Here is a 26,446-nt window from a genome sequence, read left to right as displayed (position 1 = left end):
TTGGATGAGGCATATCGGAACAATTCATTGTGGATGGTTAATTGTAAATGTAGCAAGACTATTGTTCAGTTTTGATGCGCGTGCGAACGGCACGACCCGACTATTGTTTCAGTGTAGGCAAATAATTGATATGTTTGCGCGACTGGTTATTATATTTTAATCCGATACAATACATTGATTGGAAGTATTTTTATTGAATTATTTATTAAATTATTATGTATTTTACTTGCAGATGCGACGGCAGGCTCGGATATCAACTGGCGGCGCGTTGATCGTGCGCTCCGCCTCTGCACTGCAAGGTATCTACCTAAATCACAAGTATACCTAACACAATTTATGCGATACCTAAAGAGTCTCATATCTGGTAGAGCATTTATAATGCTTTATATTGGTACAACCAAGTTCATTGCAGCAGATAAAAAGAAACCAAGAATCCCTAGATACATCTCTTATTTCATTCATCTATAATTCATTTCATGCAAACACGCTCGTTAATCTTGACTCCTATTTCAGATAAGTAACACCTAGTCTAAGGTCTGTAGTAAGGTAGGTAGTAAAACATGCTATACACGAATCGTAACAGAACTTATTTTATATAAAATATAAAATCCTTTATATATAATTTCGGATTCTCCTAAGTCAATGATAAATAACTATACTCTGGATAAACATATTTTTTAATGGATGTTTATGGAATTGTAACCCTGCCTGATCTATTAGTATACGCTAGCGGAGCACCAATGAGGGATGATAAGTGAAAATAAAAATGCAGGTCAATTAGCATTATCATGGGAGTAAGCGCATTTTTTTTTAATGGATGATAATGGAATGGTAACCCCGCTCGCGCTTTCAGTATACGCAAGCGAGGCACCAATGAGGAATGATAGGTGAGGATGATAGCAAGTCAGTTAGCCCATTGTGACGAATTCCACTAGAATTAACCACGATGGTTTCCTGGAGGAACAGCATGCAGGTCGATCTGATAGGGTGTATTGCTAGCAACGAGTCAATTAGCCCCGGGTAAGCGCATTACATCGTTAGTCTTAACATTATGTTTCATTAAAGGAGGTAGATAAAAGCGCAAACCCACCTCCTAATAAAAAATTAACGGGAGAAGAAATGATAGCGGCATTACAGCACATTAAGTATGTGAATACAGATCTTACATGATATGATATGGCATAACAAATAATGTAAACTTGTATGCTTTGTACCTTTTAAAATTTGCTGATATTGGTATACAACGAAATCCATGATATCAGTTGACGACAATTAGAAATTAAAACAAATACTAGAAAATATAGCTCATTTTTACAAACTATAAATGTGTTAGTTGAATGAATATACTTGATTTTATTAGGTGTAATTATGTTGAAAATTAATGAATTCCCAACTAGCCAGACTCTGTGATGAAATATACTGAAATATAATCATTTATTATTATAACATCGTAAACCATTTTTTGTTAATAATTTTAATATTAATATCTAATACGTCAATATATCTTTTATTTCAGTATGGCTGTGGTTGTTAATATTTATATTTCAAAACGAAATCACACGAATATCCGGAACTATTAAACCAGGTGTAAGTACCTAACATAACGTTTTATGTCAGCATTAATATCTAGTCAAATAAATATTTATAGATATTACATTTATTTATGACTTATTTTATACGATAACTCGAATTTAGGATTGCATTTATTAATTATTGAAATATGCCCGCTTATTTTAATTAATGTTTAGAGACTTACCTCTTTATTCATAAAAACGTCAAACCTCTCATAAACCTATTTTAGCTATTGAATTGTTTCTTCTCTTCCTTTTGAGTTAAATTCCTAACTTGAAAAAAAAACACAACAGTGTAATAGTTAAAATAGATTTTTAGGTTTTAGTCTTTATGAATAAAGGGGTTATTTTTTTTATGAATAATTAATTTCATTCAATTAGTCATATGTTATATAGTATAAGATTTATATGTAAAGGAAGTAAAACATTTATTCTATTTTAAGACATTCATATCTATTTTAAGATTTAAAGAACGTTTATGTATAAAATGGTCAAAAATCATGCTTACTTTATATTGATAAACAGTTACTGTACCCTATGAATCCTTTAAGTACAAACTAGTGCTTACTTTAAGCTTGACCAGCTTTGTAAACTTCTCGAATTAACCTCTAGTTCCTAATTGATGTAAAGAAAAATTAAAGCATTCTAACAAATTCTCTTCTGTCTTTACAAATTGTCGGATACGATCAACAATAGCATACGTTACAATTTTTAAATATTGTTTTCTAACTTTATATACTAAAATCACATATAGAGATGTTTCTTTTTATTAATCGCATATTATAATAATGTTTCAGTACTTGGATTTCGATAACCTACCTGAGACGAATTTTACGTGTGCGGGAAAGGTGATCGGCGGGTACTACGCCGACCTCGAGACATCCTGCCAAATGTTCCATGTGTGCACCGTAGGTCAGCAGGATGAGCCTATGGATATCAAGTTCCTTTGTCTTAATGGCACTGTCTTTGATCAGGTAATTTTTTCCAGTTCCCAGTTTTATTCCATCCTATATTCTGTTATAAGCTCTTTCTACTTTACTTTATTATTAAATGTTGAAACAAATAATTACAGTAAAACCAAATAAAAAATAATTCAAACTTACAATTTCATTATAATATATTGAACAATTTAATAAAATATTTCAGTGACACGCCTGACAAACAACTTTCGCATTTTTTACTCAAAAATTTTAAAACACAACCTCGACCTTCATTTTTAGAAAGTTAGGTCAGTAAACCTATCTTTGATTGGAAATAAATTTCTGAAAATAAAGTTATTTAATAAATATCTAGAATTCATTAATAATTTGACATTAACCGAAATATATTTATTTTACAGGAGACTAGAGTATGTGAGAGAGTAGATGAAGTAGATTGTACAAAGTCTGAAAAGTTTTACAGTTTAAATTTAGAATTATATGGTAGCACGGCACCACCCATAATACAATCAGATGTTGAAAATCAAGAAAAACCTGAAGCTGAATCAACCGAACACTCTAAACAAACCAAAACTCCTCATGAGCAGGAAATCGATCCAGCGTTAGACGAAATTTCCTCTACGACCCACGATACTAGTAAAACTCAGAATCAGTCATTAGATATTGCAGATACTACTGAAGATCCTATTCAAGAAATTAAGAAAGATGATCCAAAAAAACTCCTACATCATCAATCGACATATCAACCTATACAAGTAGCAGAACATGAGGAATTAACGGAAGGTGAAATTACTTATTATATTACTTATATTTACGTTGAATTCAAATACAAAACTAATACTACTCGAATACTAAGCTTGATTTGAATAAAATGTAATTTTTTTTTAACATTGTACCTATTGAAACCTTTTTATGACTATTTCAGAATATCAAGACGATGAAGATACTGTATATGAAGACTATCCACATTCGCCAACGACGACTACATCACCATTTACCACAACAACCACAAGAACAACAACAAGATCGACGGCACGTTCTACGACAACCTCGACCGCAACAACCACATTAAAACTACCAACAACGACAATTTTTTCGTCACCTAGTACATCATTTCGATCATCTCCTGTAACCCATTTGTTTTCTTCGCCTTCACCAACGCTGTCTTCATTATCACCACCTACGTATTCTTCTATATCTTCTTCATTGGATCCTTCTCTTCTCTCTCCGCAAGAATTTATCTATCGTCACCGAGGCCCAGGGTCAGATGCAATCTCGTTTCAACGACAAAGTTTTCGTCCAGCTGATGGGGTTTATATAACACATGCACCGCCCCAGCAATTTGATCATTTTCAATATGAGTCATCGAGAACGGCGCCAAGACCAGCAGTATCTCGACCATCTCCATTTGTTCAACGACCACAGCCAGCACCATTTCGACCCACAACGTTAGATCCTCGTGATCAATTATTACGCCCAGGACCTACGTTCCAATCATCAGAAAGACACGAAACATCAGTGAAACACAAACAGTCATACTCTTCACTGCCACCTCAACGACCTTTACCTTTTAATACTTTCTATTATGATCGTAAAAGAAGTGAAGATTCTATCCCAGAAGATGAATCTTCGTTGTCACCTCGATCAGTTGCCCCACCAACCGTAAACGAAAGACCTCCCACAAAACTAAAAAGTCCGCCTCGCGTGATTGTCACAGCCAGTGCATCTGTTAGTGACAGCAATGGCAAAAGACTAAATTATACCGTGGGCAACGTTGTTAATGCTGTAAAACCTATTGTACAGATTAATTATGATGACTACAAAGAGTCAGACCTCCTTTTTGATCCATTCTTTCTCGATGTACCGAAACTGCAAAAACGTCGAAAGAATAGATCCTACAGAAAAATCTTTACAGTTCCTGATACAGCAACTATATCTTCTGAATTAGCGGCAGAAAAAACAACGGCAACTATGTCACCTGTAACATCTCGAGCTACTACAACTGAGCGACCAGCAACGACTCCTTTTACTACCACGGACACACCTGCTTGGAACCCGAATGACTATGTCGATGATAATTATGAACCTCACGCTTATATACCGCCCATTCCACCCTTAGCAATATTAGTGCCGCAAGATCGAAATAAGTTTAGAAATCAAGATAGAAAATCAATTAATGATTTTATTGACGACAAGAATCGTCGAGATAAATCTGAAGCTGGTCATTTAGAACAGTCCAAGCCGACGTCTGCAGCGCAGACAATCTCTAGTCAAAATACGAGTGCGGGCTCAGGCGCAGGCGTGGCGCCTACTGTCACCGCCACCTCACTGTCGCCACCGCCACCTCTCGAGGCGCCCACCTGCGCTTCCTCGCGCTCATCTGACTGTCGGACTCGTGCCTAATATAATAATTAGCTCACTTTGTAATGTAGATAGGTAGTTCCATATTTAGGTAGGTAGTGAATTTTTTAACAATTTTCGGCACGATATAAGAATTATCAATCGTATTCAATTTCTATTGAAACAATTCTCATATCGTGTCTAATCTTTAATCTGTTCATGACAGATTTCGATCCTTTAAACTTAATATATTATTTATATAATAATGCTAATTATGATTGCTGTAAATAAAATAAGGAAATATGTTATTGCTACGATTGTATTTTAAAGTTCATATCGTTTTTTAATATATAACGATATTCATACAAGATTACTTTGTAAATATCATGAAATATACATTGTTTCTATATTGCATGTAAATACTTTATTAACCCATAGTTTTGATTGATTCCTTATTTATAATTAAAATACACAATTTTAAGAGATCCTAATTCTTCTAAATTTTCTAATTTTTATTATTTATAGATTAAGTATTCTGTGGTACATCATGCTAGTATTATATATAATATTTATACTATTTGAACTACATGTTTTTCTTTATTTTAATTTGTATTTACATACACATTTCATAGGTATTATTTTTTACGACAAAGATTCAATTTTAATCATTGTTTAATGAAGTCACACTTTAATTTAAACCTAACGGTCACAGTAATCTCTCCTTTTCTTCTTCGTTATTGAAGGAAATAAAAGAATCTAAACAGATTTTTTTTTTTGCAACTTAAGTTATTAAACCTAATTAACCAAAGATGTCAAAATTATTTTTCAAATCACTTTGTTTATAAAACAATAAAATACAGATGTTTATTTACTTGACAATTAAATGTCAAACCTACTCGATTTGAAGTTGATATGATATTTAATTTGTGATTCTTGTGATAGATTTTGAATAATAGATACCTAAACTACCAAATTATTTATAGAAAATATTCATCATGGCGTCAGGTTCTAACACTAGTATAATGAGTATTAGAGATATGATTGATGCAGCTTTTGGAGATTCTGAAGTAAGTTTGATTTCCAATTAAATTTTAAACGTTTAACAAATTTACTTTCACACATTTTGATTTGTGTTCGATTGAACGGTATATAAATTGATGTACTACAGTGTCCTCTAGTGGCCATTTACAATAAAATATATACCGATAACATTCTCCATGCTCAAATTCTTATATAACAACTATCTGACTTAGCAAACTTTGATTTCTCCCGTCATCACCTTTCTTATCCTTCAAGTTGGAATAAATAATACACATTTACAATTTCATTAAAATCGGTTAAGCAATTACGGAGATCAGTGTGAAAAAACACCATGTCACAAGATTTTTGTATATAAAGACTAGTTGTATCCCCCGGCTTTGCCCTCGTGAATCAATACATAAAGTATCGTATGTGCTAAGTTAGAAATTTCATTCAAATCTGTTTAAGAGTTTTAATATAATATTCAAATGTTTTTAATCCACCTATTCCTATAAATTATAATATTACTAGAGTGAACAATTTTTTTTATCTAATCTGGAAATAGTAAGTATGGAAATTGATAAGCTGAATATACCAACCTACTAACATCCCTTTGTATAGGTACATATTATTATATAAATAGAATAAATAAATAAGTACCACACATACCAATTGCCTGATCGTCAAACGAGATGTACACCTGTACTAGAGAAACCAGACAACGAATATCTGGGGACACGACTCAGAACATCCAGACCCGACCCAATTTAGATAAGTTCATTTTCTAAATTAGCCCGATCAAAACTTTAACTCAGGATCTCGTTACGCAAAAGAAAATGCCTACCACTACGTCACAGACACTGTCATAAATATAATATACTATCATTACAGGTTAATGTAGTAAACCACAAATTAATTCAGACTATTCTTTACCTTCTCGCAAGACAACTCCGAATATTAGAAAGACGGGTGCAAATTGAAATAGTTCCTAATATGGAAATGGAATCTGGCAGTAGTCTTTCAGTCACGGAAGTAAAATTATATGCCAATGTACCTAAAAAAAAACATCGATCGATGAAAATGACAAGTAGTAGCAAAGGAGGTAAAGTAGGTACAACAAGTACTACCATAGAACCAGTGAGTAAAGGCGTATTAACTAAATATACTGGTGTTATATCCAGAACTTCGGAAGAAAAAAGTGGTAAAAGACGTCAAGAAGAAAAACCTTTCCAAAAACCAATAGACAAACAATTTACTGCAGACAAACCATCTACTAAGAAATCTTCTATTGATAAAACTTCTAGCACAATATCTACTTTGCAATCACGTTCAGATAAAACTTCATCTGAAAAAACAACAAAGTCAACTGCTGAACCTCCTTCCATGGATAAAACATTCTTCGAAAAAACATTATCGAATATAACTTCTACAGATAATATATTAAATGATAAAATTTCTTCAGACAAGTTTTCTATATATAAAACTTCGACGGAAAAGTTTACCACTGACAGAAGTAGCACTGAGAAGTCATCCGAAAAGGTAACTGATAAGTTAACTTTAGATAATAGAAGTATAAACAGACCTAATAAAACATTTACTCAAATATGTTCTACCATATATACCTATATACCTGCATAATTTTAGATGTCAATAAAATAATCCTGTAATATTTTATCTCAAGTAACTTTACTGTAATAATGTAAGTTCATAGTATTTATCGCAGGATTACCACAAACTGATGGAGAAAATCGAAGAGAAAAGAGAGATAGAATTACGTGTCATTCATCAGGTGGAATATTCACATGTATATTATATGTATTGATTTTTTTTTTTTTAGCAGCGTTCCTGTTACTTCGGTTTTGTTTTTATTTATATTTTTTTTAACACCACATGGTAAGTGTTTTATAAATTTACTGGGCATCCAGGCTATTTAAAAAATAATTAACTTCTTATAATTACAAATTAGAAAAAGATGTTCTTCGCTATGCACCTTAAGGAAAAGACTTAAACCATATATCCAGTACCTTTTCGAAAACCTGCTTGCACATCCCAACTTTTACTCTCCGTTTCACTCATCACTCTTTTAATCAAAAATCTAACATACAGTTTGCCTACAGCACTAAAAAAGCTTATTTCGCAGAAATTTTTCCACTCCTGCTATGACCCGCTGCCTTTATATAAGAACCTTCGATTATATAGGTAGTCTCCATAGAAATACTTCGAGAAAAACGAGTCAACTTTTTCATACAATTTTGCGTAATAAATAGTTATGAATAATTCCTTTATAACTTCTATCTTTACTTTGTCTTGTAATTTTTTATCCTTTTAATGCGTAAATACTTATTTTATTTACTAAACTAGCGACCCGCCCCGGTTTCGCACGGGTGCAATGCTGATACTAAATATACCTACCTATTACAGAATGTCCTTATAAACAACGTTTACAGTTTTTTTGTCATTAGACAATACAAACATGATAAAGTACTGTAGAGGGAAGCACGCTTCGACGCGCTATTTATAGGCACGCGCCGCTAGCCGGGCCGGTATGCCGCACAGCTATGTCCCTGCATTTTAAATCTGCAATATCTTCGAAAATATTCATTTTAATTACATGCTATAAAGGGCCATACTGATCTATAATAAATGGACAATATATTTAAGGTACTTAATTGGATAAAAATTAATAAGGTATTGCTTAAAATCACTTCGTAAATAAGTCTTTTTTTCCGTAAAATGTAAAGGATAAAAAATGGCTATTGTGGGTTATCCTTAAAAGATAGACATATACCATCACGGACTTTTTTGTTAACCTTTTTAAGATGTACAATACTGTATTACATTATTTTGACTTATCGCGTCGGATTCAGCCAGCGTTTGTAAATAAACACTTGTTAACACAATTAATAAACACAACCAAAAAAGTGTTTATTTACGACATCACATTAGAAACCTCTAAATTGATCAGTGTTTCTCTACGATATTATGTATGTATTATACATATAAACCTTTCTCTTGAATCACTCTATCTATTTAAAAAATCCGTTGTGTAGTTTTAACAATTTAAGCATACATAGGGACGGACAGACAGCGACAGTGATTTTGTTTTATACTATGTAGTGATAATACGTCAAGATACATTTTAAGCGTAAGTATATAGAACACTGATAAAAAAAAACATGTCAGCTAATTCTCAAATTAGCTGACAAAATATTGACCCTTTTTTGAGCCTCCATGCTCTATCTACATAATCTAAGAGTAGCACAATAACGGTTTTACCCGTTACCTGGTACACAACTGGACCGCCAACATTTATTAAAGGGCAGGTACAACAAGTTTACAATGATCTCTCTATCTTCTTTAAGCAGTTTAACAGATATTCTGTCAAATCCCTCTGCTTTACTAATTTCATAGTCTTCATTACATTTATTACCTTATCCATATTTATAGCACTTTCATTGTCAACTTCTTCATTCATTATTTTATTTTCAACATCCTCTGTCTCGCTTCCACGTTCAAATAAATTTTCAAAATATTTCTTCCAGTGATCTAAGACTTCTACTTACTTTCTGAATATATTACTATCTACCTATATCTTATCACTTTTACTTTCGAATCTTCTTTTTTACCTCTAATTGTTCGAACTAAATGCCAGAATAGCTTTTGATTAGCTCTAAAATGACTAGAAAATTTCTTTTCATAGTCAACCTTATATTCCTCTTTCTTTTCCCTTGTTATCTCTTTATTTTTCATCACATCATACTTTTCTTTTGCAATTTTTTCGTCACCATTTACATCATCTTGAATTCTTTTATTAACTCTGATGGCCAACATATCCATCCATGTATATGTACCTTAAAAATGTAATTATACTTTAAGTAAATGAAATTATGATGTAACAACATCATAACACCGTTATTTAATCCCATTTAGGATTTTTTTTAAGAATATACTTTAAGATTGGTCCTATATTTTTTTTTTTAAATTGGTTATTGGTTGTTTAGTTTTTAACAAAAATAATTTTGGCAAGACTGAAGTCGGTATCATTTTGTGAAATAAAATTTTATATCCCGCGACGTTTAGAACTCTTTTAATTCTACGAAAGGAATTCTTGGTTATCAAACCATATAATCATTCAAATATTTAATTATTAACTATTGCTATTTATAATTAAGAAAGCAATAAATTACGGTAAGAATATAAGTACTTAGCTTTTATTTACAGAGAGCGAATTCACGAGAAGAACAAGACAGAATCCCAACACCGATGGCTTCTTTGGATACTATGGGTATGATAAACAGCATACGAATGAATTACTCGTAATTATAATAACAATACAAAATCATATTTTTACCATTTACAGAAATGCAATACGAAAAGTTACTTATTGGTATGTTGGTATTTTTTGTATGTAATCGTGATTTGTATTCAAATAAAAATTTAATTACAAGAGTATCTTTATTTTTTATTCAGTGGAGAAAGTACCTACTGATGAAGCAAAAGCAGCAGATAGTGAGTTACAAATGCTTACTGAATTATTGTGCAAATATATTTTTATATTTATTTCAATATATTTTTATATTAAATGCATTCAGGTCACTATCGGACATACAACCGTGACCGTACTCCTCGCTTATCAATTGTTACACACGAAGAATTTGCCGAATTGGCTACAACAGTTCGTGAACTTCAAACTCGAATTAGTCCAATTGCCGGAGCAGATTTCCCGGACAATATTAAGCTCATGCAAGATCTTCGTAAGGGTGCATCTTTAACAGACGCCATGGCTGCTTTACAACTTTCTGCTCGTCTTGAAGGTGCAGAAAAGGCAATACAAAAAATTACTTCATTAGTAACTGACCTCGCTAGTAGAACACCAGGTTTAGAAAATATACTTAATAAGGTATTTTTCATGTATACAAGTATAATGCGAAAATACAGTTGAAACTAATTTAATTATTCATTTATATTTATATAAATTAAGTGCATAGAGCCAGAAACTGAAGGTGCACTAGATAAACCAGCCCGCTCCACAGAATCTCTTGCTGTTTCCGTGACATCATATTCACACAAAACTGAAAAATTTCCTACGGATATTGCAGCTGACGACAAGAATAAAGAACATGATTATATTACTGTTGAAGATTTAGAGTAACCTATTTATTACCTATAATAATAATTATCTTTATTGAAAATGTATATTATAGTTTAAAGATAAGTCCATTCTTGATGTTTAAATTAGTTCTAATTAATAAAAACAAATTTGCTCAATCATTTAAGCATATCTGAGTAGGCATGAGTAATATCGGTAGCGCTACAATTATAGATATTGCTATATATTATCCATCTATACATCTAATTAATTTTTTAACATCTTTAGAAACTTTCACATTTATTCATTAGTGCCAAGGAAGTGTATTGTGCATAAGTAGTATTAGAATAAAGTATGTGAAATTAGTTAAAACAATCAGTCTAACTTCAATATTTTAATTTCAGTAATGCTCTACATGAATTATATGATGAGTTTCTAAAGAAGGTAACTGGTTTAACTACTCAAAGTAACAATAATGCCGATAATGCGCTTAAAATAGCAAATAGATTACGTAAGTTAAAGGGAAAGATTATAATTAAGATAGACTTTTTAAATTAGCATAAGTAGACATATTATAACCAATATAATTCACAACTAACTTTCCGGTGAAAAATAAAGCCTAGAATAAACCATATTAATCCGAGTGAGTATGGTTGATTAATCCAGTCAAATTGGAGCGTAATATGCCCGACGAAACCATTGTTACGTTCATCACAATGTCAATAATCGACAAATACCTTCGATTGGGGAGAAGGGACTGTTATTAATATACCCTATAGGTCGACCTCCACCCGGTTCCCCCTGGAAACTATAGTAACAAATTTATCGTTGAACTCATCACATTGGGCTAACTGAGCTGCCTTTTCATCCTCACCTATCACCTCTCACTGATACCCCGCTAGTGTACATCGATAGCACAGGCGGGATTAAAATGCCATTTTCACCCTTTAAAAAAAATATCTTCGACTTCTTCATAAAGGAATACTACTTATTAAAGAGAATGTTTGTTTTTGAGCAGAAGGGAAGTTAGAAGCCTCGTTAGATCTCGTTAATCGTATGAATAATCTGGAAATTTTAGTCTCTGAATATTCTGAACAAATAAATATCCTTGATACTGGTTTATCGTCACAGGTAATTATTCTATTCAATTAATATTTTATTTAAAATTATATATTAATAGCAAGAATGCATCACATCTATTCTTTACCTATTAGATGACAAATTATCAAGAACAATTAACTCAAATGCAACATGATTTAGAAACTGGATTGGAAACAATGGCAGAATCATTCGCTAATGCAGGTGGTGATACAACAGGTGAGAAAAGATACTGCAAAATGATATTTAATATATACAAACTGTTATTAAATAATGCAATTAATGATAATAAAAATAATTTTACAGCTGTGGCAGAGCTAAATACACAATTCACTAATCTTCAAATAGATCTCGATGCCACAAACTTACGACAAAAAGAGCTAAGAGACATTCAAACTACACTCTCCGTGGACCTTCAAGTGGGTTCTCATCAATTTAAAATATTATGTACCTAATATATCCAATCCTTTGTGTAGGACACATTTTATGGGTAATTCTCATATCGATCCAACAAACTTCCTTTCCACTTACAAGAGAGTTCTATTATCTCATGCTAGAAAAAAATAAAATTATATACCTTTTCTTTTCTTGAATTCGTAATCTTTATTTTTCACTTTTCAAACTGTCAAATTTTCAACTCATTAAACTAAATTTCTAATGTAGTTATTTTAACATTTACTGTATAAGTAGGTAGGTATTATATTTATGTATTTATAATATATTAATAATATTATAATATTTATTAATATTTCATTTAACTATTTATTTGTATATTAGTAGTATTAATGTTGTTCGTACAGCGCTCATGCACTTCAACTGCCCGCTAACGAGATACTTTCTCACCGTATTGGTGTTGACTGGAAGAGATCTCTTTCACAGATAAATATACCCTTACAATATTTATAAATGTATTATCTATGTAATTTACAAATGCAATATAGAATCTATATTTATAACACTCCTGAAACTGTAGGTCAATATTTTATTAGGGATTATGGAAACAAATAGAATTACTACGAGACACGAAATCCGATCGTGAAGAAGTAACAGATGCATTAAGAGATAAAGCTGGACTTGGTGCATTAAATAGACTTGTAAGTCTTCAACAATTTGATGCTATAAGAGGAGATTTTGAGAAACGAATTGGGGCAGCTTATGATAAATTCAATAACCAAGAAATAATCTGGCAAGTAAGTAATATAGCATAATTACTTAGAAATACATTACAGTAATGAATAAACTAGAAAGCACACTAGATTTTTACAAGTCATTTATGAAATAGAATTATCTCGAGATTTTTATTCTTACAGCTCAATCCAAAATTAGTTTATTCATTTTAAGTGTAAAAGCTAGATCATTACAGCCGTTACAACTCAGTTTCATAAAATTTAATAGGTTAAGATAGGTACCTCAAGCCCTGAAGAAAATCATACACTACTTTCATAAATTAACCTGTATGGATAGTTTAATGGGGTAAAGAATGTTTGTACTTGTAAAAAACATTTTTTTTAAACAACTTAGAACATGAAATGTGTTATTTACGTAAAATAGGCACTCAACTATTCCTACGTAAAAGATGTTACAAACATAGGTTAGTAGTAGTTAAATTTTCCTTTGTCTCCAGTACTCTAAGTACCAATTCGTATCACAGACACAGTACTTATTAAACCAAAATGATGACATCAAATAAATCTCGCAAACATCCGCAAGTATAAAACTGTCACTCACTAAATGTCAGAAGCTATTTATTTGTAGGTATCCAAGCTAAATCTACAGATCGATTTTCACCCCAATTTTCGCTGTCCACCCCCAAGTGTGATACATCATAAGTCGTGTCTCGCCGTCCTCCATCCATCGTCGTACCTTTCATACGTCTCGCTTTCACTCGCCCATACAACCGACTTTGAAAAACGTGAATTTTTCACGTTTTTCCCGCATAACTTTCGAATTTTCCTCCCGCGCCTGTCCCGATTCTTTCGTTTCTGCCATCCACCCGTCGCCCCGCGTCCGACGAGCCCACTCTCGGCCCGATCGGAGCAACTTTCCCCACCTAAATCACACTTTGTCTCTTCAAAATATTAAAATCGATTTTTTTTGACAGTTTTTCGTACCTAACTCAAAATTTTTGTTCCCCCCCTATACAGTTTCTCGACGTCATCGTTAAAATCTGATTTTTCCGCGTCTTTTGACAAATAGCACACCTACCTACTTGCCGCGGATCCAAAGTTCACTTTCGAACCGAGGTTACTTGGTGAGTAGTCGCGAAACACAAATCATCGATTTTCACCCCAATTTTCGCTGTCCACCCCCAAGTGTGATACATCATAAGTCGTGTCTCGCCGTCCTCCATCCATCGTCGTACCTTTCATACGTCTCGCTTTCACTCGCCCATACAACCGACTTTGAAAAACGTGAATTTTTCACGTTTTTCCCGCATAACTTTCGAATTTTCCTCCCGCGCCTGTCCCGATTCTTTCGTTTCTGCCATCCACCCGTCGCCCCGCGTCCGACGAGCCCACTCTCGGCCCGATCGGAGCAACTTTCGGCCCTCCCACCCACCCAGTTGTCATTACTTAAGAAGGCTAACTTCCGTTAGAGGAATTCTATAGTTGAAAAATTTTATCTCGAATTTTAACACGTTTTGCTGGTTTCCGTTCTCAAATTTATAGTTTTGTTGCTTCCCATAGTTACTTACCGTTTTCCCACCCCCTATCCCCCCTTCTCACCTTTACCGCTGTGAATCTAATATAACCTAACCAAAGACGATAAATTTGACCTCACATTCATCGTATTTTGGTTACCCACCCCCAAGTGTGATACCTTGTCGTTCGTGTCTCGCGATCCTCTATCGAACACCATATCTCTCATTCTTCTCTCTCATACACGCCCCTACAACCATCATCCAAAATCGTAAAATTTTCACGTTTTGCAGGGTTAATTTTCAAAATTTGTTCCCACACCATATCCAAATTATATTATATCTACATACTTCTCTTCGCCCCTCGTCCAACCACTCTCGGCCCGATTGGACCAAGTTTTCGAGAATAACGTTCGAAATTCATTGCCACACATATCTCTCTTTTTTTATCAATTATATAGATTATTAATAATAATTGTGTTTTCTCTTCTCTATCTGTCACCTTCCCATTCTTCCCTTAGTTTCATCCCATCTCAGTTTAGGAGACATCACCATGCCGATAAATAGGACGCCAGTCAGACGGCCAATTAATCTTCCATCTGACGTTTCTGCCAGGCGGAAGGAAGTTTCCTCCCCTATTGAGGACATACAGTCTAGCTTGCTCTCCTCTCCATGTCCCGAGTCCAGTCCATCTTCGACTCCTACACTTAGATTTGAGGAGGATCCCTTTTCACCACTGATGCCTACTACTTCGAACAACCCACCTGGTTCCCTTTTTTCCTCATGCCCGACAACAGAACAAAAGCCACAACCAGAATGCCTGGAGAAAATCCAACAACTAGCTTTGAGTATCGCGAGCACGCTACGATTCTCAAAAAGCGTCACGGCTGAAAATCGTAACAAGGTCATTGAAATAGCTCATGAAATTGCTAAATTGGCAAGTGGTACTATGGCCGCCCAGCTAGAGGTCGCTACAGACACGCTAGATGTTCTGAAAAGAGAAATTGGCTCAGTACGTGCAGATGTGATGGACATAAAAAATATCTTAACGGCCGGCACTTCTGCATCTGCAGACTCTCACGAAGGTGCAACAATTGCCGGTGAGGTAGTTGAAGGAGTTCGCAAAGAAATCGACAAGCTTGTCACCTACGAGCGTGCCCTCGCGTCGTGTACAACAACCTACGCTGACAAGGCTAGGATCATCCCGCCTAAGAAGCCGGCTGCATCCAGACCAGCAATTATAGTATCATCAACTGACCCCGCTGGATCCTCAGCTCACTACACTCTGAACACTATTAGGAAGAAACTGCTCTTTAGGAATATCGGTTATACCCCGTACAGAGTAGCCACAATTACGCAAGGCCGAGTTCGACTCGAGTTTGACAACACTCAGCAGCAGAAAGACACATTGGAAAGACTCAAGTCCATTCCGGAACTACAGGCCGAGTCCGTCAAGAAAAGCCTCCCTTTGATCATTCTCAAAGGAATTCACAAGGACCTGCCCTCAACAGAATTGATTGATACCTTACTCGATCAAAATCCAAGCGTTAAAGAAGCAGCAACCTCAGAAAAGGATGCCCAGTTAAGTTTTTTGAAAAATAATAGGAACCCTGTGTTATATAACGCCGTCCTACGAGTTACTCCTGCCATCTGGAGAGCCATTATGACCTTGGAAAGGGTCAATTTGGACTTTCAACGCGTTAGAGTAGATAACTTCTCCCCATTTAGGCAATGCTTTAACTGTCTAAAGTTCGGCCATACTCGAGCTAAATGCGATGCCAAGGATGTCTGCTGCTCTCATTGCGCTGGCGCTCACGCCATCAACGTCTGCCCTGTTCGCAACGACAACAGTAAAATATGCTGTGTTAACTGTAATGCTTACAACCAAAACACTAGAGCCAAAGTATCAACGTCCCACAGTGCTACATCTAGTTCCTGCCCTAGGATTTTAGCTGTAAGGCAGGCAATTGCAAACAACACAAACTATGGTTAACTTAAGTCGCTGCAATATACAAAATTCTAAACATCATCAAATTAATATATTACAATGTAACGTAGCCCGATGTTTCAGGGCACAACATGAGCTTATGCAGAGTTTCAACTCGGGCAACTACGACGCTGCGCTTATATGTGAGCCCTATACCGGTAGTAGAAACTTCATGGGAAACCCATATGACCATCATATTTTTCAGTATCCATCTAACTCTCGAGTTAAGGCTTGTATCGTCATAAAAAAGGGTCTTATTAGCGCTATTGGATTAGCAGAGCACTCATCCGCCAACGTTTGCACGATCCAAGTAAATACGGCTGGCAAGAAACTTTTCCTTAGTTGCGTTTATTTAGAACCTAGATATGGCAATCAGGCAGACAAGCACACTACTATGACTGGACCACAGGCGCTATTAAAGCTGGAAGCTTTTATTCGTACTACTGCCGATGCTATGCATTTGATTTGTGGAGATTTTAATGGATGGCATACGGCATGGGGCTCTGCTTCTGTCAATTCAAGAGGCAATGAAATCATGGATTTCATAATCGCCAATGACTTGATCATCTGTAATCAAGGCTCAGAACCCACATTCACAACTACAACGCACGGGCAATTACGGGAATCCATAATCGATCTCACACTGGCGACTGTCGGAGCGTCTCCCAGAATACGTAACTGGCAAGTTAACAGAAAGATTTGTCCATCATCTGACCACCATGCCGTTGAGTTCGTGTACACAATCCGAGGGCGAGAGCTTCGTTGTAACCAGACCACCACCACATACAGATTTAATACTAACAATATCGAATGGAACAACCTCAAAGCACCGTTCATGGATCATCTAATTCAAACTGAAATAACGACTCAAAACGTTGAAGCCATGAACGAGGAACAGCTGGAAAGCTTTGTAGTAACTTTTATCAGTGCTATTCAAGCTGCATGCGAGAAACTTCTGCCCCGATTTCGTGCCCGAGCTCCGCGATGCCCTTGGTGGAATAATGAGCTTCAGAGTAAAAAATTAGAGGTAGTAAAAAACCACCATCTTCTACAACGTCTCAAGCGTAGGGGAAAACCTATGGAACAAGCCCTGGCAGAGAAGAACCGGCTTAAAGAGGAATACTCTAAGATGTTTAACGAGGCCTCCACACGACACTTCAGACAATTTTGTGCTCAACAGGGTAAAGAGGATGTCTGGGCGGTCACCAATCGCATAATTAAATCTGTTCCAGCACCTCAGCCACCCTCTACCCTGAGACTGCCGGACGGTACATACACCCAGAACTCAGTAGAAACGGCAAAGGTACTGCTCGACAGATTTTTCCCGGATGACACGCCAGATACTCGAGAAATACATGGAGTACGGCGAATCGAGTCAAAATATGAACCACACACTGAGCCGGAGCCACGGTATACGACTGACGAGGTCCATAGGGCGATTAGTGAAATGAGTCCGAGAAAGGCACCTGGTCCTGACCACCTCACAGCGGACATTTGCCAGTTCGTAGTGGAATGTTTTCCTGAACTAGTAACATCTATTATGAACAGATGTCTTACGTTGGGGTATTTTCCAAGAGTATGGAAATCTGCTATCATTAAACTAATTCCCAAGTCCGGCGGAGGGGACTTCTCAGATCTTTCATCATCATCATTTCGTCCCATAGGTCTTCTCAATTTATTTGGTAAGCTCTTGGAAAAGCTCACAATCGGCAGATTATCTTTTCATATGCACGCGAATAATAATTTTAACCCAAATCAGTACGGCTTCAAATCTCAAATGTCAACTGTTAACGCCTTATATGACGCCATCGACCATATCAGACAAGGCATATATAAAGGCAGCTTTTGATAATGCCTGGTGGCCGCTCATCCTCTGTCGTTTGCAGCGTATTGGTTGCCCCTCCAACATCTATCGACTGATGGCCAGTTACTTGGAGGATCGTATCGCTACTTTTAATTATGCAGATACCTCGATTAATAAACTACTTACTAGAGGATGCATCCAGGGGTCGGTCTGCGGACCTTTCCTCTGGAACTTGATTCTGGATGAATTACTGGAAATGGAGCTTCCCATTGGCTGCAGGCTGCAAGCATATGCCGATGATGTCCTGCTTGTAGCTACAGCTAAGAATGAAAGCAAGTTACAGGAAATAATCAACACTGCTTTAGAGCAAATACAGGAATGGGGTCTTGATGCCAAACTGACTTTCAATCCAGTCAAAACGCAAGCGGTAGCATTCACTACTAGGGCCGCTCGATGCAATCTTTTCATGAATGCACACCCCATACAGTTTCACGACTACATAAAGATACTAGGTATAAAAATTGACCGTCGTCTCAAGTTCACGCACCACGTCAACCATATCATAAATAAAGCTAAAAATTTGTTTTCCAAATTAATTATATTTACCAGGCCAACTTGGGGTATTTGCTCTGAGAACATCAAAATTATCTACAATCAGGTGATACAGCCAATTATCTGCTACGGCGCTTCCATATGGCACTCTGCGCTTAAATATAAATTTTGCCAAAAAAAGCTAATATCCTTGCAGCGTGGCTTTGCCGTGAGAATAGTGAGAGGCTTCCGAACACTGAGCACAGAGGTCGCTATAATTCTTGCTCAACTCACACCCATTTGCTCTAAAGTGGAAGAAGTGGCAGAAATTGAAAGGGCTCGAGTGACTCGGGCGACTAAGATTTTACCCGATGCGATCCAGTGGGACTCCCCGGCACCCATAAGTGATCTGCTACATCCAGCACTGCGAAAGAAGATTAGTTTCGCCGAGGTCACTTCCACCGAAGAACTCACGACATTCCTAGATCCGCAATGTTATGCCGTGTATACAGATAGCAGCAAACGAGAGGAGGGTGTAGGAGCTGCTGTAGTCGCTCATCATCTTAATAGAAAATTGTATACTAAAAAACTAAAGCTTCACCCTACTTGTTCTGTGTTTCAGGCAGAGCTCCTGGCCATTAAGCATGCTTGCGAATGGGTTCTCAAAGGTGAGCATACTCCGGCTGTAGTAATGTCCGACAGCAAGTCTTCCTTAATGGAAATTAGCAACCCAAACAGCACCAACTCGCTGGTCGTCGATATTCACGCATCTTTACATGAAGCTGATTCACGAGGCTTGACAATATCCTTCGCGTGGCTCCGCTCTCACGTCGGAATCGACGGCAATGAAGCAGCAGATACTGCCGCTAGAGCCGCGGCTGTGGGACGCTCCGCGACTGCATTCTCACTATTCCCTATGTCCTACGTAAAACATCATTATCAAACACTGGGCAAGGACGCAGAGAGACAGATGTTTGAAGACCCTAACAAGTGCTGCCACCTAAAAAAGTGGTGCCCATCATTTGATATACTCCAAGAGGTCCTAAGCGTATTGAAACCTGACTTTTACATTACACAACTTTTAAGTAACCATGGCTATCATAAGGAATACCTTTGCAGATTTCATATAACAACTGATGAATTATGCCCATGTAATAACACCGACATTCAGAACCTTGAACACCTCCTGAAATACTGTCCCCGTTTCGCCAGCAGCCGTTTAAATCACCAACTAGCGTGCCAACTATTAAACATTACGGAACCATACTCTCTTCAGCACATAATCAAGAAGGAAAACAGTACTAATTCATTCAAAACGCATTTGGTAAATATAATAGATAGCCTAAAGGCATTTAATAACACGTAATAATAAACTTATACAAACTATATTTATATATATTCCCCCTGATATATTATTATGTAAGTATAATAGACCTAGTGCTTCTAATAAAATGCGCTCAAACTTTATATGTGTTATAATACAATTCTTCATATGCGAAATACAAGGGGAAAACCCGATGTAAACCACTAGCATTGGGATTTTCAAATACCCTTACATATAAAAAAAAAAAAAAACTAAATCTACAAATAATAATTATTGTCTCTTTCAGAAAGCAATAGATGAATTAGTGAGGGAACTGAACGAAAAAGCAGACTGGATTCAAGTCGCGTCTTTACGCGACGACGTGAATAAAAATCTGGATATGCTAAGAAGCCGACTTCATGCCATGATGGAAATCGTAGGAGAACCACAAGCCGCTGCTGTGTCGCGAAGACTGCATCGTGATACAGCATGTTTATCTTGTGCTAGTCCAGCTCATATGGCCCTAGAAGAACCTGGCGTAATACCAGCATTACCTGCTCTCATACTACCTAGACCGCCCACAGTGGGAGCTGAAGCCCCAACAAAGACAAAAGAAAATCTCAAACTTTGTTATCCTGGTTTGCCAATACCACATCCAAAAGACCCTAGGTAAAGGATATTTTAATGCCAAATTATAGTTATTATTAATGTTTCAAAAATGAAAATCTATATCTATTATACCTAAATAGATCGTATGTAGAGATGGGCAATCCACCTGGGTGGGTTTAAAGTCTGGTGGGTAAAAACCGGGTGTTTTGGGTTTATTGGGTTTAAACCCCATAAACACCCAAATTTTTGGGTGTTTATGATTTTGTACTTCATCATCGTCATCTCAGCCGCAAGACGTCCACTATACTGGACATAGACAATATTATTATGCAGCCTACAGAATAAAAAACTTTTAATTTGATTTTGAGTTTATTAAGAAAGAGATGAAAGTAAAATGTAAAACTACAGTCAATCACTGTCAGATTCAGAGTTATTACAAGCGATGAATTGTATAGGTTCGATAGGCTCTATTTCGTCTAAACTGTTATGTTCATTTACTTGCTCAATGAAAGCTTCTAAGGTATTTTCTTCATTAAACTGAATGTCCTCGCATTCAGCTTTATGTTTAAGATTCCAGTTATAACAAATGAATGAAATTTTTTCAGTTCTTTCAGTTGTAAGTCGATTTCTTTTGTTATTATGTATGTAGCCTTGGATACTAAAGGAACGCTCAGTGGCTGCCGAAGTACAGGGAGCTGATAGAATACGAATCGCTACTTTGCTTAACTCAGTGGAACCACAAATACCTTTCCACCATATTAGGGGCTCAATGCTATCTAATGAGCTCCATACAAATCCTCTGGCCCAAAAGTTTTCTTTAGCTTTATAACACGCCAAATCTGCCATTACATTTGACAAACTTAAGTGTTGGCTTAAATTGTAGATAAACTCCATACCCTTAAGTTCTTCCTCTTGAGTAAGTTCGACTCCTAGAGTCCTGGGGTCTAGAATATATGCTGCAAAATGTATTGGCCTCATTGCCATATTGCATCTTGAAGATACTGATGTTAGAATCTGCTGTTTGCTTTCTTCGCTCAATGTCGAAATCTCATTTAATGCAAAACGTATCTTAGCTTGTACATCTCTAAATGTAATGTATGTGCGATGCAAACGATTCTGGTCGCTCTCTAAGTAAAATATGCTTTCAGTGACTGGTTCCAAAATACTTATACATTCCCCTGTCTTCGTCCAGAAATCATCACTTAGAATTAAATCTTTAATATCTCTTGAAATTACCACATCTTCTCTAACTGTTAATATTTGCAAAGCTATCTTATTTGCTTTCAAACTTTTTAACGAAGTAACATGACTTCCCCATCTTGTAGCACAAGGCAATTTTAGTGTTTGTGTAGAATCTTCACCCTGCCTTGATTTTATCAACAAGGAACTTAATCGTTGACTCCTTTTAACAGTTTTTATTATATTTATGGCTTGCATAATAAACACAGTTACTTCTTGTATCTTTACAATATCTTGGCACAACAAGTTAAGGATATGTGCACAGCAACCGAGAGGAACAACATGTGGATATTTGAGTTTTGTTAATTCGAATGCCTTTTGTATATTTCTAGCGTTATCGCCAATAAGTACAAGAAACTTATTTGCTCCATACACTTTCATTACTTTTTCAACTTCTTGGCTAAGGTATTCACTAGTGTGAGGATTACTTTCTGTATTCAAACTTTTAACGTATGCAGGTTGAGGTTTTGATATAAGAAAGTTTATTATTCCTTCATTTCTTAAATTAGACCAGCCATCGCACTGAAGGTGTAAGTAACTACAAGCATTTAGTTCCTCATTTAACTCAAAACGCATTTCTCTATATATTTTATCTAAGTATTTTGTCGCTAAAGCTTTACGTGAAGGTATTTTAAATTTTGGTTGCAATTTTTCGAAAAATTGTATCCATAAAGGATGTTGCACCATCGATAATGGCGTCCCTGTTACAAATATAGCTCTCGCTAATTCTGTTTTTATATGATCATCGGTGTCTTGAAACTCAGCATTTATTGTAGTGTTAGCAGACGACGAGGGGCTTATAAAAGAATCATTTGTCTCTATCTCTGACAGTCCAGACATTTTGGTTTTGGACGAGCTATCTTTTATAAGTTTCATAGAGTCTTTTAATGTTTCTGGAGATTTTGGACAAGTGATAAGATGTTGAAGCATTTTGGCAGCATTACTGAATTTGTAGACCTTATTACAAAGCTTGCAAGAAACAGACTTGTTTGGTAAAGTACGGTAGTGCTCCCATATGCGTAAATCTTTAGGTCTCCCCATTGAACCTAAAAAAATGAACGATGATTAGTTGGTCTGACGAAAATTCAACAATAGAGTGCCTATTTTTTTACAATGATTATTTCTTGTTATTTACAATAAATTTATTAAAAAAATAATAAAATAAATACAAAAAACCTTTGTAAAATTACATCTCCTCGGAGGATTAAACGCAGACGCTAGTTTATTATCGTATTGTTCTGTATTTTTCTCAGCAACTTCTTTAATTCGATTAGGTACTTACGCATATTATGTTAAAAATAAATATCTAGTACACATCTTAGGCTATCCACCATTATTATCCAATGACGACTCTCAGCTAACTATGCACTATCATCCAAAATAAACGTGTATGGAAAATTTTATCCCAGTCGGTTGAGGATTGAGGATAATTGCATCAACATACGAACATACCTACATACTTTTATTTACATAACGCAAGCTAAATAAAAGCTTGTAATAATACATCTAATTTTAAGTTAAAATTGTTAAGTGATCATGATATAATTGTATCATTCAAAAATCCACTTACCTTTAATTATTTCTTGTTAAGTATAAATATTATTTCAAATCTGCTCCCTTAATATGCACTTTTTTACTGCTTTTCCTACCTAACACGTTACCAGGAAGTCACGTTACCAGAGTCAGAGTAATAGTGAACACGTTTGACAGTGATTGTCGTCGCCTCATATTCAGCGTCGACGAATAGGGGAATCCCCAGTCATAATGTATTGCATGCGTGGCGGTCTTACTTCAAATCCATAAACAAAGAGATAATTACAGAACTCGATACTAGATGGCGCTGTTTTTGTTTGAAGAAAGTTTGCGGGCTAAAATACATAGAATTTCATCAATGACTTCCACAAAGAACAACATTTCTGTTTTTTCTAAGTCCGTATCTCTTCCGTATATTTCATAAGATATAAGCTTGGGCTACATTGTTATGCAACGTGATTTTGTCGCTGTCTTGCTAGCAGGGTTGACAGATATACGATTTAAATCGTACTCATACTATTATTTGTCTATTTTTTAATGTACGATCGTAAAGATTATGATCGTAATTCGCACAAAAACATACGACTTTTTGGTTACCTGGCAACATTTTTATTATGAAACGAACATGCTCACATCATTAGTCACATGCAACAATTTATTGGGGATTTCCCCTTCACATCTGGCAGTCCTGCTTGCTAGAATATAGGTAAGTCAGCCACAGTTACTGACGATCGATATTTAAAGGGTATTGTTTTTGTGCTAAATATTTCATAAAAACGTTATTTAATACTTTGTGGATTATTAATTTAGTTGATAATCACTGGAAGTAAAATGGATGCTAATTTGAGAGATCAAGATCTTCGTATAAAACAGTTAATAAAAGAAAATCTACGTAAGTACTCTTTTTATACCTAGGTAGGTAAGGTATAATAAACACAAAAGGTACTTAGATCGCGTGTGTTCGAAGCATTTATTCTAATAAATTTAATTTAAAATTGTAGAAAGAAAAAAATGTCTGCCAAGCCGTAGCCGAAGCCGATCTCCAAATATATTTGGCGATAGTGAGACCCAGTGTCCAGATGATTTACCCAGCGTCGTCGCAACAAAGAAAAAAACGAGGATAAAGTAAAAGAAAATTTACTGAAAGAAGAAACAAACTGTTCTAAATGCTTAATTTATGGAGAAGAGGATAAAAGAAATGAGTATTTCGGACTGTTAGTGGCTCAAGAATTTAAATATATACGGCCATGTGTGCGAACGAGGTGTTATGAAGAAATTTTAAAGTATCTACGGGAAGCAAAAGGCCAACATGTTGATCAACTGCAACATGAAAACACTGAAAATTAATTACTTTCATTTTATTATATATAGATTTTTAAAATTTCCTGAAATATTATTAGTTAACGTTTTATTTAATATTGTAGAATTGATCAATACAATTTATAAAAATAATTTATTGGTATTACTTACATATTTTCAAAAAAATACGTAAAAACCTATTTTTTTGGGTGATTATGGGAGTTTATGGGTGTTTATTGGGTTTTTACCAAAGCACCGGGTTTAAACCCGGTGCTTTGCCCATCTGTAGAGATACTTGTTACTGCAAATTGAAAATTTCGATCCATTCTTTATTAATATAAAAATACGCCGCGCAATTGTCGCCAGTACAACCAATAATAAATAATGTCATGAAAAAGAAAGCAAAATTTAGTTTTCAATGCATAAATAAATGTAAAACTAGATACAATAATATCGTCAACAGATTACATATCTGTCAACGGTATTGCGGAGGATCTCACACAATTGTACCGAACGCAATTAGTCGGGCACCCCCAGGAATGATCATTAATCCAGTATTTCGGCAAGTCGGTACAGGAGTTGGATCTGATGGTAAAGTAAGTATCAGTCCTTCACAAGAGTATCCCTATCTATCGTAAACTTCATTTTATTCGGCGGTAAACTCGTCAAAAGCGAACACGCCACATGAGAAAAATTTATTTTTATTTCATGAAGTGAAATTATAATTTATTATGTACTAATTTAATTGTACTGTCTCTAGACCTACATGACCGATGAAGGATTCATCAAAAAGCCTTGTTTGCCGTGCAATGCACCCGAGATGATGACACCTAAGCCTTCGATAGTAGAACGAGGTGACAAACGTCGTTATTCAAATCTTACAACACTATACTTACATCTTATCTCTTTAAATTTTAATATTATGTTAATTTACAGCTCCATTAGATATAGTGGATTCGGACATGACACCTACAGATTTTCGTGAACAATCAGAGGCGTACATTCAACCAGCAGACGCCGTATCTGTAACACCACCTCCTCCGATTGATGACGATTAATTTTATACTGTTATAATTTTATGGATTCGTAATTGTATTATTATAGTTTTATGACTCGATATATCGTTGGCATCTTATCAGTCAAATCGTAACAAAATAAAAATTATGACTGGAAATATATAAAAATCTAACTGTTCCTTGGTAAAAGTAGTTCATAAATACATTAGCTAGATTTCAGCTTATTAATTACAGAAGATTAACCCTCTGACCGCATTTTTTTTTTTGCTTCATTTTCGCACATCGCTTTGACAACAAATAGCAATGCGAGTGCCATCTAACGAAATTCTGAGAAACAAGATCAATCTACCAAAACAAAAATCGCGGGATAACAACGTCAATAAACATAAAAAATGCGAGCACGTCGAAATCGCGGGATGTGTGAAGTTAAA

General features: G+C 35.5%; 3 protein-coding genes across 4 annotated transcripts in view; 2 read left to right on the top strand and 1 right to left on the bottom strand.

Moving 5' to 3' along the window:
- The window catches only part of LOC113511649 (mucin-5AC-like), a 61,960-nt gene extending 56,807 nt beyond the window's left edge, over window positions 1–5,153 (top strand). For both annotated transcript variants that reach the window (XM_026895326.3, XM_031913556.2), the window contains 5 exons: window positions 233–299; window positions 1,517–1,587; window positions 2,369–2,545; window positions 2,911–3,292; window positions 3,435–5,153. In XM_026895326.3, the coding sequence (XP_026751127.1) occupies window positions 233–299; window positions 1,517–1,587; window positions 2,369–2,545; window positions 2,911–3,292; window positions 3,435–4,912 (2,175 nt within the window). In that variant the 3' untranslated portion in view covers window positions 4,913–5,153. The remainder of the gene's footprint in view (window positions 1–232; window positions 300–1,516; window positions 1,588–2,368; window positions 2,546–2,910; window positions 3,293–3,434) is intronic.
- Window positions 5,154–5,431: 278 nt separating this feature from the next.
- LOC113511859 (uncharacterized) lies at window positions 5,432–26,073 on the top strand. Its single transcript, XM_052894543.1, has 16 exons — window positions 5,432–5,916; window positions 6,761–7,408; window positions 7,593–7,658; window positions 10,091–10,154; window positions 10,230–10,256; window positions 10,340–10,378; window positions 10,462–10,769; window positions 10,851–11,017; window positions 11,342–11,469; window positions 11,977–12,089; window positions 12,173–12,275; window positions 12,363–12,475; window positions 13,046–13,246; window positions 20,627–20,988; window positions 25,463–25,595; window positions 25,760–26,073. The coding sequence occupies exons 1-16, from the start codon at window positions 5,845–5,847 to the stop codon at window positions 25,982–25,984; spliced, it is 2,769 nt and encodes a 922-aa protein (XP_052750503.1). The 5' UTR covers window positions 5,432–5,844; the 3' UTR covers window positions 25,985–26,073.
- On the bottom strand, window positions 21,077–25,539 carry LOC128200598 (uncharacterized). Its single transcript, XM_052894538.1, has 2 exons — window positions 23,738–25,539; window positions 21,077–23,213 (listed from the first exon to the last, which is right to left on the bottom strand). Exon 2 carries the CDS (start codon window positions 23,206–23,208, stop codon window positions 21,337–21,339), a length of 1,872 nt encoding a protein of 623 aa, XP_052750498.1. The 5' UTR covers window positions 23,209–23,213; window positions 23,738–25,539; the 3' UTR covers window positions 21,077–21,336.
- Window positions 26,074–26,446: the final 373 nt, after the last annotated feature.

Source organism: Galleria mellonella, unplaced genomic scaffold, assembly GCF_026898425.1.
Source record: "Galleria mellonella isolate WM207_F2 unplaced genomic scaffold, CSIRO_AGI_GalMel_v1 utg213, whole genome shotgun sequence".
Lineage (NCBI taxonomy): Eukaryota > Metazoa > Arthropoda > Insecta > Lepidoptera > Pyralidae > Galleria > Galleria mellonella.
Note: the sequence above shows the minus strand (reverse complement) of the source record. Positions and strands in the feature narration are given on the sequence as shown.